The sequence below is a fragment of the Pectinophora gossypiella genome, chromosome 13, assembly GCF_024362695.1.
Source record: "Pectinophora gossypiella chromosome 13, ilPecGoss1.1, whole genome shotgun sequence".
Lineage (NCBI taxonomy): Eukaryota > Metazoa > Arthropoda > Insecta > Lepidoptera > Gelechiidae > Pectinophora > Pectinophora gossypiella.
This window is the reverse complement of record NC_065416.1, coordinates 12959813-12979831: the sequence shown is the minus strand read 5'-3', so window position 1 is coordinate 12979831 and position 20019 is coordinate 12959813. Positions and strand designations below refer to the sequence as shown.

Below are 20019 nucleotides of genomic sequence, written 5' to 3'. Positions count from 1 at the left end.
TTCGAAACGGAATGTAATTTTATAAAGCAGTCCTACATGTAGAACAAAACAGTATCTAGTTTATTATCTATGCTCGTTTCAATAAAGTGCGCCTCCTTAGGCTATAGTCATTTCTTTCTAACATGCGTCTTTAGAGGCAGATGAAAGTTTTTATTTTTCGGTATAGGTACGGTGAAAAGGTGTTTTATAGTTTTTTTGACAAGTGACAACCCTGAACGTCCTGATTGATAAATAAGTTGACAGCAATGAGTAAAGTAATACAGAATACAGACATAATAAGAAATTGCTACTAGATCTGTAAATCTGTATTCTGTCTGTCTGTAATCACTTGAAGTCGATCATACTGTGTATTTAACTAACGTGATATTTCTGTTTCAAAGCGATGTCGGAGGAGTCGGACGATGAACCTTTATCCGCCCTAGCGGCGGCCAAGAAGCTAAACCCCGAGAAATTTGCTCTTGAAATCATACCTCAAACTGCTGAGAACGAAATTAAGCTGAGAAAGAAGAAGAAGCTAAAGAAAACTCAAGAGTTTATGCTTAACAAAGCAGGTTTGACCATTGACTTGGCTCGTAAAGTAAAAAGCCAGCTCTCTCGCCCTGTGATCCAACGCCCAGCAGATGTTTGGTTGTATCTAAAGGATTTGAACCCGACTGGACCATACAGTTGCTTACTATGCTCTGAATGGTTTATCAACAGGTCTAAAATAGTAGTCCATTATATTTTAAATCACAAAAAGGATTTCTGTGGGATATGTAGGTGAGTTCGGAATTTAATCATATTTTGGTAATTACATTTCGTTCTCGTAATATTCGTCTAATATTTATTCTTGATTTTGTTAATAAACTAGATACTATTTTATTTTGTAGTTATATTATGCCAATTAATAATTAGACATAGCCAGGGCTCCTATATTAAAAAAATGTATAATTTATTTACATTCCAGATACTTTGTCCCAGACAGAGAAGCATGGCATGCTCACAAGAAGTTCCATACACCATGGCCATGCTCCCAGTGTGTTGAGGACTTCCCTACAGATGTTGACTTGAAGCAACATCTCAGTATTGCACACAACCTTGTACACTGCCGACTGTGCCACTTCCGACTCCCAGACAATGATCAGTACCACACACATTTGTTCCAAAAGCACAATGTTTCAAATGTCTCAAGTAAAGACGGAGACATACTATGGGAACTAGAGTTTGAAGGCTGTCAGAAATTCCTCTGTCTACTATGTTGTAAATCTAACAATTTATCAACAACATTTGTCAACCACTACATGGGGTACCACCATTTTACACTCAAGTGCTTCACATATCTTATTTCAGGATCAGATTTCCCATTCACTGTTTTTGGTGCAGATGTTAGTCAAGGGTTTATTGAGAGTTTGAAAAACACACAAAAGTGTGGCTATGTTGACTTAGATCATAAACAAACTAGTGAAGCAATTCAACAAAATATTATTAAAGAAAATGAGAACACTTTAAGAGAACTTCTTTCGGAAATAAAACAAGAGAGTGTGAGTGATGTAGATGATGCAAAAAATGAAAATGCCCCAGAGATTGACAAAAGTCAGTTAGAACTTATAAAATCATACAAGGGTGACGAAGATTTTGATGTAACATTAATGGAACTGGTTGTGCTTCAGAAAACTTACTTTGAATATCTAACTGGAGCTCTGACTGCCATAAGCTCAAACCTTGTACCTGAAAATTCTGATATTGACTATGAAAAAGCAAGAGAAATGATTGCAGAAGTCAATTGTTCTTTATGTCCAAATAAATATAGCAATATTCAAGAATTTACTACTCACATGCACAAGATGCACAGTGTGAAAATGGTGCCAATCTTTTCATGCCGAGTGTGTGCCACCACTTTTGATAGTCAAAATGAGCTGGACAGTCACATAAGTGATGAGCTTGGTGACTTTGAAGATCTCTGGTTATGTCAGTTTTGTGACAAAGAATTTGACAACAGAGTTGCGACTCGGCGCCATTTGATTGAACATATGGAACTGCTGGAGTATGACAACTGCTTCAGTCCCCATCTGGGGTTTAAGTGTAAATATTGCCCGACTCTGTTCTGGAATGAACCAGATAGAGAGACACACCACACGAGGGTACATTTTCCGAAGTATAAAGATCAGTATTATAAGTGTGAATGCTCTGAATTATTTAGTGATAAGGTAATTGAATAATATTTAAAAGCTGTTTTTATATTTAATGCTTTTAATTGAAATTCGAATCTCACATTTGTAATTCTTATTTTTTGTTTTATTTCATTTCAGATCTGGTTTACACACCACTATTTAGAAAAGCACAACACCGATGCCTCTAATCTAAAATACCTGCTTAAGTGCTGCTTGTGTGCCATTGTGGTCTCCTCAGTGGAACAGATGCGGACTCACTTTGTCACTGAACATCCGGAGGCTAGGAAACTATTCTGCTCTCTCGATGGATGTCAGTACAGGCCACTCAGCCATAAGAAGTCTTTTAACCTTCATTTAAGGGTGAGTATTAATGTATTACATAAATAAACTATGTTACATGCATAATTTAGAAAAGGAAAGGAAAAAGCTAAATGTTTTTGGTTAGTGGTATTCGGATCACCTATTCATTCTTATACATATTTAGAGTGGTACTTACTATATACTCTATACTCATTCTTCATTATCTGTAGTCTCAGCACTATTCAATGGAGCGGAAGGACCTGGCGTGCTCATGCAGCATCTGCGGACGCGAGTTCCCGAACGCGCGCGCGCGCAGCGCGCACACGACTGCTGTGCATGGGCCCGGCAAGTTCAAGTGCAAGATATGCAAGGAGTTACTGCATTCTATGGATGAGAGGTGAGCCAGCATTATTTGCCTATTAACTTTTATATATCTTCTTTGGCGATAAGTAAGAATTACCAAGTGAAAAATGTGCAATATGAATAAAAGTCATAAGAGAACCTAAATAAAATAGAAATACTTTCCTGTGAAATCATGAGTAAAAGCGTCGTAATCACTTTAATCATCTTAGACTGGCTTCTATATCTACTAGATTAGCATTGTATAATTTGTCTTTTACCCAGACAATTACTTTTCCTAACTTTTTTATTTCTTCAACTACATAATTTTTTTCCTATTTCCAGAAAACTGCACTACCTGCTCCGTCACCCGGGCCACCACCCTTATGAGTGCCAGGAGTGCGGCAAGTCCTTCCAGTACAAGTCGTCGCTATACATGCACAAACAGGACCACTCACCCGTCAAAAAGAACTACACTTGCAACATCTGCCAGAAAGTTTTTGCGGTTAGTAACATTTATGTAAACTACGATGTGTGGCCTAACATACTAAGTATAAATATACGTTGTTTTGAGGAATCTTCTGGGTCTGCCCACAACGTCAATCTTATAAGACTTTCAATAGTCGATGTTTATTTAAGAATCATTTCTTTTTGGCAAAAAATAGATAAATGTGTTTGTGTTTTTAATCTGTCTAACTGTTGTTATTCTGGAAAATAATTGCTCTTATTTTAACCGCAAAATGGCGAGGGTTTTTATATTTCATTCATGTTTTACGCTTTAACCCTAAGGATACCTACCAGTAAAATGCATCCAATTTTTATAAAACCTAAAATTCTCTGTCAACAGAAAAAAGACTCCTTCCGTGAGCACCTGCAGATCCACGAGGGCCCCCGTCACGCGTGTTCCTACTGCCCGATGCGGTTCGTGCAGCGCTCCAACATGCTGCGCCACGAGCGGAGACATACAGGCGAGCGCCCGTACCACTGTACCCAGTGCGACCGCACCTTCGCTGACAAGGGCGCTTGTACCTCTCATCTTAGGTAAGACTGCTATTTGTACAGCTAAGTACTGTTTGCTATCGACGCGTTCGTGCAGCGCTTCAACATGCTGCCCCAGGAGCGGAAGGCGCGCGCCCGTACCACTATACTCAGTGCGACCACTGCGCTGACGCTTCGCTTCGCTGGCGTTTGTATGTGTATTGTGCGCATTAGATGAGCATTAGGTGATAGACACAAACACACACACACGGGTGCGTACCGCAGGGTACAATATTAGGTCCCTTTCTTTTAACATTATACATAACTTAATGATGGCTAGTAATTGCGATCCCAGTAGTAGAAATCATAAGATTGTATTAATACTGACTGTTAAGTTATCCAAAGGAAAGTGGGCCTAAGTGATTAGTAAGTGAGAAGCCATAATATTTCTATTAATTCCCAGAACTCACTCGAAAGAAGCTTCGTACGCTTGCCTGTACTGCGGCCAGACGTTCGTCCAGAAGTCGAAGCTGACGTACCATATCAGGAAGCATACGGGAGAGAACCTGGAGACCTGTACTGTCTGCTCCAAGCTGTTTACCAGCGCCTGCTCGCTCCGGGAGCATATGAAGATACATCAGACCACTAACAAGGATGGAGTTAAATGCCCGCTTTGTGGTGAGTAATGTATTACTTTTACCAGAAAGGATGGTTATTTATTGACCGCTATGTATGTATGTACGTCTGTTTCCTCCTACCTTCTAGATCAGAATATAACAAATGTTTGTTGTGTGTATTTTAGGGTATCATATTGAGGCTCAGTTTATGTAGATCAGAAACGTTTTCAAAACAATCCTGTAATTATGTCGCATATAATGAATATCAAGTTTTACCTGTTGAACCGTGCCATAAAATCACTAAAACCAGTGGTGACAGTAGGCATACAAAGTCGTGCAATATATTGGTTACGTGCGACAGAGCCAAAACTTTTTGCTATTGAAAATTATGAAAGTAAATCTTCTGCGGCTTTTGTAAGTGCCATCTTGTAGTGAACTTCTCTTTTACTCTCCTTTACACTTACAGATAAGAAGTACAAAGACGAGCGCTACATGCTACGCCACCTGCGCACGGCTCACTCGGGCGCGCACCACACCTGTCCGCTGTGCCCCAAGTCACTGGCCAGCCCGGTCGGCCTCAGGCACCATGTATTGACACACAGCCGGCTTAACATGTTCCATGTGAGTATACATGCTAAGATAATATAATCTCTACTCTAAACTAAACCACGCCTCACCTACGAGCTTTCTGTTAGCTCCTCCATATATGGTAGCTCATCATAGAATAAAGAATAAGACTATGTATAGCACGGTAACTCTCCGCTCCCTTTCGGCCCCGCATCAAGTCGTACCGGCGTCAATTTCATACCCCGCAGAGTCTTAAGTGTCTTAAATGGCCGAAAGTTGCAAGGGAGTAAGAGAGAGGGGGCAGATTGTGTCTTGCTCGCACTTACGTGTTAGGCGACACACGGTAACAATGATATTTATGTATGGAGTGTCCTGGGTGTGGTGTTACGTTACAGTTCTATAGGAATCAATACAAAGCAAGAAATCCTTACACTCCGTACGCTCAAAGTCAGCTTAGAAATATGAGCCGTCGTCGTGTTTTTGTTTTCTTTGAGTTTGTGTCACATACTTTTATTTCAAGCTTCATATTTACACTTCTCATCAAAAAAATCGAAACACCTTGCAAGTTTACGTTTTGTCAGGATTATCAGAAAAATGTGTACATTTAGGAATAAATGTTAAATGTCGTTTAATAGTGAGTAATATGAGCTTATCAAATCTTAATGTTAATGTTCTAAATTTAAATGAATTTTTCATAGGTTTCGTATTTTGTTAAATGAGTCATTTTTATTCCGTATGGAGTATAAAGGAAATGGATAAAACAACACACGTAAATGAAAAAAAAAGCTAAAAAACGTTTATTTAATAACTTGTATTCCCTCCCCGAGCTCTAATTACTGCTTCCATACGGTTCTTCATCGATCGGATGAGAGTCACGATCACATGCTGTGGTATATTGTCCCATTCCTCTTGGATTGCATCTTGCAGCTGGCTAAGTGTTTCTGGGGCAGGATCTCTTGCTCAAATTCGTCTCTTTAATTCATCCCACAGATGTTCAATGGGATTCATGTCCGGGCTTCTTGCTGGCCATTCCATAATAGAGATATCGACTTCGTTAAGATAATCTCGTACGACGCCCGCGGTGTGAGCCCTAGCATTGTCGTGCATGAATATGAAGCCGTTGCCAATAAAATGTGCATAGGGCATCACATGAGGCTCGAGACACTCTTCGACGTACCGATGACAGTTTAGTGCAGGCAGACGTGGCCCAGACACGAAAGCAAGCTCTGTCTTACCGTCGGCGCTGATTCCTCCCCAAACCGTCCACGAACCGCCACCATAGCTGACCTTTTCTTCAATGCAGCATTGTGCATAGCGTTCTCCGTCTCTTCTGTAGACCTTGTTCCTTCCGTCGTTACCATACAGCATAATTTTACACTCATCAGAAAAGAGAACTTTGCTCCACTGTAGGTATGACCAATTTAGGTGCTCACGTGCAAAGTTAAGGCGCGCTCTTCGATGGTCTGCAGTTAATTTCGGCCCATTTGCTGGCTTATGCGGTACCAGTCCACGATCCTTCAACCTTCTTCTAATTGTAGAGTCACTTACAGCCACCCTTCGTACAACACGAAGCCGCTGCTGCAGTTGAAAAGCGTTAAGGCGTCGATTTCTTAAAGAAGTTGTTACAATAAATCGATCATCTCGCTCAGAAGTGACCCGATTCCTGCCAGATCCTGAACGGCGCGTGAACAAACCAGTCTCCCGATAACGTTTATAGACTCTATGAACAGATGACAGGCTTAGATGCAGTCTTGCAGCCACAACACGCTGACTAAGGCCAGAATCCAGCAATGCCACAACTTGGGCGGCTTCTGTGGGCGAAGTATCCATACGTTTTAGAAAAAAAACCTTTTTTCAGACGTCCCAAAGTCACAGTATTGAAATAAAAAACAAAAAGTTTAAGGATAGGCGCCAATTTTTAGTTTTTAAACGCTAAATGTACTCCAACCCTAAACACACATTTGTCTCAAAACAGTGATTCATTTCGTTTATAAGATAAACAAATGAAATTCTAATTTTGAATTTAGAATTTTCGCTTATTACTGTAATGGCCAAACTGCCAGCTATACATTTATGTATTTTTTTTCATCGTATGAATTCTTTTTTGTGTTAAATTCGGACAGAAACAATGAAAACGGAAGTGTTTCGATTTTTTTGATGAGAAGTGTATTTTGTGATGACAGCAAGCATGTTACGTCACTGATAATTTTTAAAGGAACCAATTGCATTATTTCAATTTATAAAACATACTTTGTGTCTAACAGATAATTTAAATTTTCTCTTACAGTGTAAATGCTGCACGAAATCCTACGCAGTGAAGCGTACGATAACCAAACATCTTCGTCGACGTCACGGACTGAAAGGCTCGGAAATAAACGTCAAAGATTTCTACAGACGCCTAGACCCTAGAGAACTAGAACTTGGGTTAGACGAAGACATGATGACCACCATATTTGGACCCCCAAAGAGAGTAGCTACCGATATCTTGATAGGCGATTTTATAACATTCCCGAAGAAAATAACACTTCCTAAAAAACCGGACGTTACTGGTGACGGCAATGACGAGGAAGATGATGATGAAGAAACGAAGGAAGAAGAGATGGAGAGTGAAGATGAAGATCCACCAGCTACTAAAGAAACTGAATTTGCAAATAATGAAGCAGAAGAGCTGGAGCCAACGGATTTCGTTAGCGTTAAAATTGAACCTATGGACGAAGAGGAATCAGAAGCGTCAAATTAAGCTTTATTTATAAGTAATATCGAATATTGAATGTGTACTGTACGTATTGAGCTGTTCATTTCTATTTAGTTATTTTTTGTTATGAAATTTCATTGTTTATTATTATTAATTATTATAATGAGATCTCTGTTCAATTAAGTATAGCATTGTAGGGAAAATGTAGCTTAACCAAAATAAAGTAGTAGAATCAATTTAAATTCTACAGTTATTGTACCTTACCCCCAACACATTTTATATTATGATTATTAACAAGTAGTTTACATAATTTAAAACTTATCACTTTTTTATTGCCTGTCTACCCTGAACAAGACAGTATGATGATGGAGAGCACGATAATGTACTTGTCTTTATGTTTTTGTTTCTGTGTACTATAAACTGTGATCATGAGAATAAACCGAACGCATCATCATCCTGTGCTGCCATGGTAGCTCCTATCATCCTATCGCACTCTAAGGCCTTTGCCTCGAATTCTGCCTAAAGCGGGGCAGCGGCGGAGCCGTTCTCGCCACTACACGTATACTAAATACATACGAAATATAACTTGATCTATCTTCTCTGTACAAGCAGTGTGATGACGGCATGATGATGATGATCATGAGACTGATTCTTGGATTGATTAGTACTTTAGGATATTTTTTATCTTGAATGGCTTCGCCTTCGCGTTACTTTAGCGTATTTTATTATACTAAGTCTACTATAATAAATACCAAAACAGAACGCGTCCAAATTTTAATAATACGAACGCGACTTTCTGCAATCAGCTGTGAAACGTCACTTTGACGTAGACTTTGGACTCAACAGTCTAAAAGTTTTAGCGCTTTTTACACCATTACACATAAATAAAATAATCTAACATGAATTAGAAGTAAAGAGTAGTGTATCTTTAAGTTATAGTGCTATTATTAGTCAATAATAACCATGTATAAGCCAGCAGTAACTGTTCGTCGAATCGATAATTTGATTCGCATTTTGAGCGGCAGAAAATCAATTTTAGCAGCTAATAATGTGAGGGCATATTCTAGCGAGGCTAAAGTGACCATAGGAGACGTTAGCAAGGAGATTGCTAGTGCAAAAAATAAAGAATACGTGCCAAGAAAGTACCGTAAGTAGCCATCCAAAAACTTTGTTTTTATAACCTAAAATGGTTGGTTTGTTGGGTTTTACTATAGTTTAACACACAGAAAAGTATTTATAAGTTATTATAATCGAGTTGTACATACAGCAATTAATATTTTCTGAAAATTATAAGGAAATTCTTCACAAAATCTCATAGTCTTTCAAAATATTTACTTATCAAGTTATTATCATTTTATAATATTGATAATATGATATTTTATGAGCTATTTTTACTGCTCTTTATGCCTATAGCAAACGGTAAATAAAATTTATAACCACTAATTTATTCTGAAATATTAATTTTATCATTTTAGTGACAGTAGAGAATACAGAATTAAAATATTTATCACAAAGTACACTTAAAAACTTAAGATGGATGATGCAGAAGGATTTATTAGGACAAGATATGTTTTTACTTGGTAGACCGGGACCAAGCAGGTATGTCAAACTCTACGAATAAATAATAATTTATTCACTAAAATATTTTCAAATAAAATTTGATATTTATAAGAGCTTTTTAAAGATTATTTATTCTTTCCATAGGAGAAAAGTAGCTCTACAATATTTGGAATTGACACAGAGAGAACTAGAGTATGTAGCTCTGTCTAGAGACACTACAGAAGCAGATCTCAAACAGAGAAGAGAGATTCAGAGTTCTACAGCTAAATATTTTGACCAGGTAACTATGTCGAAACTGAAATTAATTGTTTGCAGTTTTAAACAGCCAAAGAGTTTTTAACTTCATTGATTTTATGAACTGGTTGAATAAGCTCAAAAAATATGATAAAATGCCATTTAATGTAATTAAAAATATAAAATGTTTTCTTTTTCATTTTTACAAAAGGCATGTCAATATTTTTTTTGCCACTTATGGCCAGTAAATTTTTAATAATTAAGTGCACTTTAAACAGTTTTAATTTAAAGAGATTGTTTACCTTCATATTACATAGAGAACTGGCTAATCATATTTTTTTATCAAATGCCTTTTAATTTTATGGCATTTAAAATATTTTTTCTTGATTGAGTTGCCAGTAGATATTTCATTTGAGGGGATTTTTCGGCAGAATAAAATATATAAAGTGAATGATAAAATAAGAACAATAAAGTTTTTGCACTCAAAAAAGTTTGATTCATTTAAAAAGAATCTGGTGCCAAAAAAGTAAAATGTGATGTTTGCTTTGGACGAATGATAAAAAGGGAATTTTTGGCGGGAATTAGAAAAAAATAAGTTTGGTTTGTCGTATAATTTTATAGCACAGAAATGTTATTTTATTTATGTTCTAGAGCGCAGTCCGCGCGGCAATGGAGGGAAGAGTGTTAGTCCTAGAAGGTATAGAGAAGGCAGAGCGCAATGTGTTGCCAGTGTTGAACAACTTACTTGAAAACAGAGAAATGCACCTCGAAGACGGCCGCTTTTTGATTCCCGCCGCTAGATATGATAAGTTGTTGCAGGTAATTCTTATTTGAGTTTTCATACAAAATTCCGCGCTTGGGCCTCTTGTCTCATTTACCCGACGCTGTTTGCAGCAAGCATTACAACATTAATGCTGAGAATTTGACTACGAACTAAGCAAATAAATATAACACAACACACAAACTGCTATATTTTCATAATTGAATAATGCCTATTATATAAATTGCATATTTTTACATTATGCACATCACTTTCGGGTTCCGAGCGCTATTTATATCGAGGGCTTTGTCCAATGGACGCAATTGAGTTCTATCTACGTAGATAAACGTACGGTTATTGGTAAAGCTCTCGATATATTAGCGTATTGTATACACTTCTCATCAAAAAAATCGAAACACTTCCGTTTTCATTGTTTCTGTCCGAATTTAACACATAAAAGAATTCATACGATGAAAAAAAATACATAAATGTATAGCTGGCAGTTTGGCCATTACAGTAATAAGCGAAAATTCAAAATTCAAAATTAGAATTTCATTTGTTTATCTTATAAACGAAATGAATCACTGTTTTGAGACAAATGTGTGTTTAGGGTTGGAGTACATTTAGCGTTTAAAAACTAAAAATTGGCGCCTATCCTTAAACTTTTTGTTTTTTATTTCAATACTGTGACTTTGGGACGTCTGAAAAAAGGTTTTTTTTCTAAAACGTATGGATACTTCGCCCACAGAAGCCGCCCAAGTTGTGGCATTGCTGGATTCTGGCCTTAGTCAGCGTGTTGTGGCTGCAAGACTGCATCTAAGCCTGTCATCTGTTCATAGAGTCTATAAACGTTATCGGGAGACTGGTTTGTTCACGCGCCGTTCAGGATCTGGCAGGAATCGGGTCACTTCTGAGCGAGATGATCGATTTATTGTAACAACTTCTTTAAGAAATCGACGCCTTAACGCTTTTTAACTGCAGCAGCGGCTTCGTGTTGTACGAAGGGTGGCTGTAAGTGACTCTACAATTAGAAGAAGGTTGAAGGATCGTGGACTGGTACCGCATAAGCCAGCAAATGAGCCGAAATTAACTGCAGACCATCGAAGAGCGCGCCTTAACTTTGCACGTGAGCACCTAAATTGGTCATACCTACAGTGGAGCAAAGTTCTCTTTTCTGATGAGTGTAAAATTATGCTGTATGGTAACGACGGAAGGAACAAGGTCTACAGAAGAGACGGAGAACGCTATGCACAATGCTGCATTGAAGAAAAGGTCAGCTATGGTGGCGGTTCGTGGACGGTTTGGGGAGGAATCAGCGCCGACGGTAAGACAGAGCTTGCTTTCGTGTCTGGGCCACGTCTGCCTGCACTAAACTATCATCGGTACGTCGAAGAGTGTCTCGAGCCTCATGTGATGCCCTATGCACATTTTATTGGCAACGGCTTCATATTCATGCACGACAATGCTAGGGCTCACACCGCGGGCGTCGTACGAGATTATCTTAACGAAGTCGATATCTCTATTATGGAATGGCCAGCAAGAAGCCCGGACATGAATCCCATTGAACATCTGTGGGATGAATTAAAGAGACGAATTCGAGCAAGAGATCCTGCCCCAGAAACACTTAGCCAGCTGCAAGATGCAATCCAAGAGGAATGGGACAATATACCACAGCATGTGATCGTGACTCTCATCCGATCGATGAAGAACCGTATGGAAGCAGTAATTAGAGCTCGGGGAGGGAATACAAGTTATTAAATAAACGTTTTTTAGCTTTTTTTTTTCATTTACGTGTGTTGTTTTATCCATTTCCTTTATACTCCATACGGAATAAAAATGACTCATTTAACAAAATACGAAACCTATGAAAAATTCATTTAAATTTAGAACATTAACATTAAGATTTGATAAGCTCATATTACTCACTATTAAACGACATTTAACATTTATTCCTAAATGTACACATTTTTCTGATAATCCTGACAAAACGTAAACTTGCAAGGTGTTTCGATTTTTTTGATGAGAAGTGTATATTGCCTCGGGTATTGTTGTTAAAAAACTTCATAAATGATCCATTTATTAACTCGACTCGTGCACCTTCCTTCTTAAAACTAAATCATTTTGTAGGAGCATGGCCCAGAAGAAGTGTCGAAATGGCGACTTGTTCGTGTAGACGAGAACTTCAGGGTGATAGCGCTAGGGCTGCCCGTACCGCGCTACTCGGGGCAGCCGCTGGACCCGCCGCTGCGCTCGCGGTTCCAAGCCAGGGACGTCGCTGCTGCAGGTTTTGGGGTGAGTCGACATTATAATGGCCAGTGTTAGTGAGGATGAGATCTTCAGGATCATAGCGCTAGGGCTGCCCATACCGCGCTACTCGGGGCAGCCGCTGGACCCGCCGCTGCGCTCGCGGTTCCAAGCCAGTGACGTCGCTGCTGCCGGTTTTGGGGTGAGTCAACATTATAATGGCCAGTGTTAGTGAGAATGAGATCTTCAGGATGATAGCGCTAGGGCTGCCCATACCGCGCTATGCCTTTGCGCTTGCCGTTCCAAGTCAGACCAAGATACGGGAGGATTCAATTTTTTTTTTTTTACTTTACAGGGTCTTCATGTAGATTATGTCATGTACAGCTAGGTATATCACAAGTATAATCACTTCGTGCCTTCAATATTAGAGGTGTCCTAATAATCTTGTATATTTCGTTCTATACCATTGGATATATACTATAAATCAGAATTCAATCCAAGTTATAAAGTCGAATCCCGGCGGGGACATATCACAAAAATCACTTTGTGATTCCTAGTTTGGTTAGGACATCACAGGCTGATCACCTGATTGTCCGAAAGTAAAATGATCCGTGCATCGGAAGGCACGTTAAGCCGTTGATCCCGGTTACTACTTACTGATATAAGTGACTGATACTTATCACTATTCATTGAACAGCTATATTACGTTCGAATTAAATACAAGTTTGTAGCTTATGGTGATAGGAAAATATATTCGGTATTTCCAAAGAATATCTCTAAAGCTGCATAAAATATCAGGTTTTCAAAACAAATAAAATGAATCTTGCAAGATTAGAAACGTTTATTTCTTAGTTTTCGGTGGAAGCTGAGAGAATTGAGACAGTAAGCTTTCGGCTCTACTAGTCGTATTTGACGCAATGGAACCCATCTTTTTGGGCAATTCTGGCATGAAGATATGGACTTGCTTCTTATTGGCTTTTATGTCAGGTATTAGCTTTTTGCTAATCAACTCATTATATTTTCTTTCCATCTCGTTTCTTTCCGAGACCATTTTCTGCCGGGCTTCCAAGATATTAGTTCGTATATCTTTGTTTTTTGTTTTGTTGTCTTTGCATTTCGCGTTGTCATTCCGTGGCGTGCTCTGGTTTCGTGACTGTCTCGCGTAGTTCTCGATCGTGTTGGCAGACACCGGCATATAAAAATCACGTCGATCGATCGCCCCACTCTGCTGTGCTTTCGCACTGTCTGTACCTTTTGGCGTAGTGGTTTTACTCTCCTTAGCCCTAAGATCACCAGCTGTTTTGGCTTTCACTAAGTTATTTCTTCTCTGTATGTCAGGCCAACTATGCCTCGGCTGCGTCATTCTTTCGACATTGTCTGGCGCTAACAAATCTACTTTTCCAGCTAAGTCGAGCCACTGCAAAACTCTGTCTGACAATTCTGTATTTTCTTTAACTTCAGTCCTATTCGTTCTGTTGCTTTTAAGCGTCCTCATGCTGAGGTATACGTTATCGAACCTCGACCGACTGCTGTCGAATTCGTACAGCGGTTGCGGATTCGCTCTTAAAATGAAGTCGTCTTCGGATTCCTGATCGACTTCTGATAAGTTTAGTTTCTCGATGCCCACTGGGTTAGAGCTTTTCGGCCGTTGCTGTACTAGCTGTTCTTTTTTGGCGACAAAATTGAATTTCCTCAAGCAATCTTCTAGGGTTTCTGTTTCGCTGAGTCGCGAGGTCCGTTTGCGAGTGAGCTTGGTGGATGTGCAGGTGGCAGAGGAATGCGGGCGGCTACTCCGTGCGTTCTTGAGGTAGAAGGGGTCGTCTGGGGAGAGTATCGCGTGTCGGAACCCGCCCACCCACACGGTGCGCACGTACATAGGCCGTTGGGATGACTGCCAGAGAGCTGGCATATTACACACTCCACTAAATGTTAACGCATCCAGTCACGCGACTTTCCATTAATGTGTGCCCAAGTTTGCTCTGTCTTCATAATTGAATCACCTTTCGTGACTTTCTCGATGCCGACTGGAACAAATAAAAGGGGGTGAAGTTTTTATATGTTTGCAGAACTATTGTTTGTGATTGGAATTTTGTTGTTCTTTTCGAGGTTAAGGTTTACACTAATCTATAATCCAGTTTATATTCCAAACGGGAGTATTAAATGTTTTATAAAATTAATAATGGCGTTTACGTGTAACCGTTCGCCGTCAAAGCATTCAATTTATGGAGTACAATAGCGGTCTATGAATGGACTCGCTTGTTACCAGCCTGTTGCTTGCAAATTGTTCCCTCTAGGCAGCTTGCTGAATGCTGATTACGTGATAAATTAAATGCAGGTGACGCGGCGGAATTAATAGCTACGTGTTACTGTAGGGGTTATTGAATAGAAGTGTAGTTATGGTTGCGATAGTGAGGTAGTATGGTTTGATGTATAATTTATCAAAAATATCAAAATAACAGATTGTGTGTTCCGCACAGAGCTATTAGGTGACAGAATCGCAGATAGGGATAGTTTATGATATTAAAGCACACTGCCACGTCTTGAAAGAATCTTAAAAGAGGAAATTAAATTGCAGATCTTGTCAAGCCGGGACGACCGTGTTATCCGTTACACCATCCACCACCATTAAGAAATTTAAATGCAGGTTTAAGCTAATGCTGGACAGATCATAATCATATCATTCATTGCGATATATATCTACATAAACTTACGCTTGTTAATTTCTATCCTGTTAGGCTTCTGCCTCGCAAGTTCTCAAAATGGTGATGTTGTGATGAATTGTCGCTGATCATTCGTCTTCTATCAAGTTAGACAACATATTGTGTTAGTCCACTTTTATTGTATTGTTGGGGTTAATATAAACAGCGCGGAATATTTACGTATTCTGCATACGTAAATGTTTATAATAATTAAATATGAAATATGCTTCGAAGCACGGACTGCAGATGTATGATTATTGGAAGAATTAATGCATGCCAAACTACAAGAAGAAAATTAAGAAACACTCACTTTTCAATTACAAGACAATTCGTAGCACCACTGTCGCCTTTGATAACGCAGCTTAGTTTCGTAGCAAGATCGTAGACAGCGTCTACGAAGTGCTACGATTTCCGTAGAGTTAACGAAACTTAACTGTCTCTTCCATTATGTCCCACTATTTCTGGTATATTAGTCCTTTGCTTCTCAAAATAATAAAAAAAAAAAACTGTAAATGAAAAAGTGCACACGAAAAATTTTCGTACAACCAGCCAGCTATCGTTCGAACATTGATTTGATTACGCGGCCTGTTTTTGTTTACCACGTTGTCACTTTTTCTGGGATCGTTTCTTTTTCTTTTATAATTTTGAATTTCGAACGATCCTAATTTCTTCACAGCTAGTGGAGCGTTTTTCTTTTTCTATTTTTCAGGTTTGGTTAGTAGTAGATTGGGTATGATAGTTTGTTTTGTTTTTTGGAGTGAGTTGCGCGTTTGGCGACGTCACTTCGGTTTGGTCGCTGTGTGACTGGCCGTAACCCGTCGCTGCGAGCGGTTTTGTCGTGAACTAAAGGGCGCTACACACGCGATCGAACCCACCTGACTTCTTTCCGATAACAAATTGCATTTACATTTCAACACTTTTCGCCTGCAATTTTTATGGAAGTCAGTTGAACACCGACATAATTATAATTAACGCACTGGCGTTATTTTTAAACTTAGGAATAATGATTTCTCACTCACTTAAAGTTGTATATTTTTCGTGACGGCATAATTATGTTAAATATGTATAAACATACATAGCATAAATAACCTATATACGTCCTACTCCTGGGTATAGGTTCCTCTGATGCCATGCTGATTCAGTGCCGGTATATGTTAACTATGGTTCTATGCTAACGTAACCATTGAATAATTCTTATCTTTATCTCCAAAAACAAGACTCAGTAGCGTACGAGTTTTATTATCAGTTCAAGAAATAGTTCCATGGGTACCCCGTGTAAGACCATCCTAATCCAAATATAGTTTAGTCAATATTATAGTTTTGTTGTTCTAAGAATAACTAGGACTAATTTAAATCCCTATTACCCCTGCAGCAATAAGTAAGCCCATTAAACCGTCCTAGTTCGCAGGACTATAAATTTATGCAAAATCCACCACAACCACACACAAATCTTCGTGAAATACATTTCGAATTGAAATTTACTGTTTAAATTTAACGTTTGCAGAATTTGCATGCAAACGAAACCTATGGCTGTCTAGGAAGTTGATTTAATACTTTAACGTTAATTTGGTTTAAAATGTTTCTTGCTTAATTTCTCGACCTTCTATTTAACATATCATAAGCTCACAACTAAATAAGGCCCGTGCCCCAGCAGTGGGGACGTTAATGGGCTGATGATGATGATGAAGCTCACAACTGTACTCCAAATGAGTAAGTTAGAGAACATCCATCGCGAGATGAATTACCCCAGTTGGCTCGATTATAGACGGCGATACGGCTCACCACCTATCACGTTGTAATAGGTGAAAGAATCTAATAGAAAGGTGGGCACTTGTGGGTGTGTACTTAGTTCAACTTCTATGAAACTAATTTCCAAAAATGTAGCAAAAGCCCCAATTGCCTTTTAACCTATACTTTTTATCGTCAGCCAGGAGGCGTATAATTTTCGGGAATCAGAACTATCGAGCTTGACGCAAACTGTAGGCGCGCACGAAACATTAACGTTTACGACGGCAAATAAGTAGTTACTAAGTTTGTTTAGCTAATAGCTATTGAGAGCGATACCATCTTGCTGTTAAAACTTTCAAATAGGAAGCGAACTAAAAATACGAATAAACCAGCAGTTTATTTAAAGAAGGTTTTAAAGATTGCGTTTGTAGATTATGTTGTTTGATTCCATCTTTTATTTTGGTAAGCATACGTATATAAACTCGTTATTTGTGCTGATGGTCTTCTTTTGCTTATAATATACATAAGAGACATAAATTCACGCCTGCAAATAGAATGTCGTAGACAGGGCCACACGTAACCAGAAGACTAACTGGCAGCCACTCTTGATATGAAATCCTAAGATTGATATGGTGAACAGCATGGTGACAGCTGTTAAGCTCATCACTCATCCAACATATTCTTCTTATATCGTGTGGGTTGTGAGTTGAATTATCAACCTCATCAACACTGGTGTCAGGGTTATTATTGAGCCGCCAAAAGTCCCTGACATGGCTCATGTAACGACTACTTACTTACATCAGTAAGTAGTAACCGGGACCAATGGCTTAACGTGCTTTCCGAAGCACGGATCATCTGACTTTTGGACAATCAGGTGAACAGCCAACATATTAGAAAGGACAGAATCCCTCTGTCCTTTTTTTTGTCTATTTGATCCCGCTGCAGGGCAAAAGCTTTGTTCTTCAAAAATCTCCGACTTGTCCTCTCTTCAGTTATTCCGATAACTGTCAAGATAAAATTTATATAAAAGTCGAATAAATATCACATCATTTGCATATGCAATCAGGATAGGCAGATATATTTTTTTCGTTTTGGCATAACGCGGTTTGCGTATTTGCCACAGACAAAACGGGGAAACATTGCATAATAATAAAAGGAATTTAGTGAAACAGGAATTTAGGAAGAAAGAACAGACGATAGGATATATAGGATAGGATTATAATTTTATATCAGGCAGTTAGGCAGATATACTTGTCTGTCCAGGAATTAATTAATATTATCCAGGGATTAATGAATGTTTCTGTCTTTCTTTCTTTTCTCTCAGATATTATCCCTAACGCGATCTAGCATACATTTACATAGATAGGTATCCAACATTAATACTTGAGTCCGCAAAATCAGCATTATTCAAATGTATTCAGAACTAGCACCTAGCACTAAAATAGTTCTTAAACTACTGCATGCAAATGTGATCGTACCGGGCGATATGTCTGGATATATTTCTCAAGTCATATAGTATTAGAACCATCGTGGTCAATGTATAATACCTATGTATAGACTAGACTAGTTTGATACTTGCTTTGTAAATGTAAAGATTTATTCCAACCGACTAACCCAAAACACAAATCGAAATCCGTTACAATATCCCCAAATCGTGTAACACTTTGGCAACGACAATGCCCAATTTTCTATATGTGGGAATTATTACTTATCACGATTTGAGGCGGCTGTATCGGCTTTGAACTGGATTTTTCAAACTCAATCACAGCCCGGACAATCCATACAAAAATCTCATTCTTATCGTATGCCGTCTAACTCGTAAGTACGAGAGAGTTACAGTGCGCACGCTGTCCCTCTTGCTCCTTAGCAGAGTACGGCAGTTTAAGACTAATGTAAGACCCAGAGGGGGTGAAGTCGCCGCCCGATACGAATTGGTGGGGGGCGGAGTATTACCGTTCTATACGTAGTATCATCCTTTACTCTATGACTCAAGCCCCTCATCGGTCAAACGTGGCCTACGAACAACGAGTATTGGGTATCTTCTCTAGCTTTTCCAATATAATGAATTCAGAATGAGTTGTTTGTAGAACCTTAAAATAATATTTGATTGGACTGCAATTTGACATTTACGCATATAAAAATAAGTGCGCAATGCAAACAAATGTGCAATGTTGCTTTTTTAGACGAATAGTATCGATGTGGCCTTTTTAACACCCCTGTCCATAATTGACTTCTAAAACGTAAAGTCAATCATCATTCTGAGGAATGTACTACTATATTTCACAAAATGTCCAGAACATTATATTGTCACCCTACTGAGATACAGTAACAATAACAATAAAATGTAAGTGTGTTTTATGTAACTTAGAAGTGGGTCGAGTCAGTGACTGATATGTTAGTAAAACAATCATTTTCTGAACGTGAAGAATTGTATTTGTTTCGTTGTAACTTTCATTATGGCGACAATGACTGTATTCATAATATCATGTGTCATTCATAATATAAGGCCGCCTATTGTACTAATTCTATTTCTCTTTTGTTTTGTATTTTGTTTTTTTCCTGTTTGTGCAATAAAGTATTTATGTTATGTTATGTTCATGTGTATACATAGCATAAAACGAAATCTTGGTATCTTCTATGTATCTTCGAGAAAATCTCTTATGCACACTACAGGCATAGAATAAGGAATAATACTACGTATACAACGGCAACTCTCCGCCCCCCACCAGCATCTGAACTACGTTTACCTCACTCCCCCTCAAACACAGCTTAGACTTGAATCGTATGGCGTCAGACGTCACACACACAGATGCGCGTGTACAATAACGTTAATGTGTGGTGTCTGTGTAAAACGAGGTTATTTGTATGAAGTGTAACTGCATACAAAAATCTAATTCTTACCGTAAGCCGCCTAATACGTAAGTGCGAGCGAGACAGGCATTTCGCCCGCGCTTCCTTACACCTCAACGGTTTACGGCTAATTAGACTAAAGTGAGACTCAGCGGGGGTGAGGTAAAGCTAGCTAGGAACCGATGCCAATTTGGTAGTTTCCGACTAGTCGAATCAGTTACTTTTTGCTACACGTCAAAACACGAAATTGCTATGGAATTTGTATGAAAAAGCAACTTGTGACATCATAGAAAAACCT

The 20019-nt window shown here is 38.7% G+C and overlaps 2 protein-coding genes across 2 annotated transcripts in view; both read left to right on the top strand.

The window, feature by feature from the left end:
• LOC126372093 (von Willebrand factor A domain-containing protein 8) overlaps positions 1 to 20019 on the top strand; it is a 240443-nt gene that overhangs the window by 201440 nt on the left and 18984 nt on the right. Inside the window, exons 2-6 of the mRNA XM_050017637.1 lie at positions 8493 to 8793; positions 9122 to 9245; positions 9351 to 9486; positions 10092 to 10259; positions 12328 to 12492. Of these exons, the coding sequence (XP_049873594.1) occupies positions 8610 to 8793; positions 9122 to 9245; positions 9351 to 9486; positions 10092 to 10259; positions 12328 to 12492 (777 nt within the window). The 5' untranslated portion in view covers positions 8493 to 8609. The remainder of the gene's footprint in view (positions 1 to 8492; positions 8794 to 9121; positions 9246 to 9350; positions 9487 to 10091; positions 10260 to 12327; positions 12493 to 20019) is intronic.
• On the top strand, positions 216 to 7904 carry LOC126372103 (zinc finger protein 470-like). Its single transcript, XM_050017655.1, has 9 exons — positions 216 to 759; positions 947 to 2186; positions 2289 to 2510; positions 2681 to 2847; positions 3135 to 3294; positions 3637 to 3830; positions 4231 to 4445; positions 4851 to 5005; positions 7239 to 7904. Exons 1-9 carry the CDS (start codon positions 383 to 385, stop codon positions 7689 to 7691), a joined length of 3183 nt encoding a protein of 1060 aa, XP_049873612.1. The 5' UTR covers positions 216 to 382; the 3' UTR covers positions 7692 to 7904.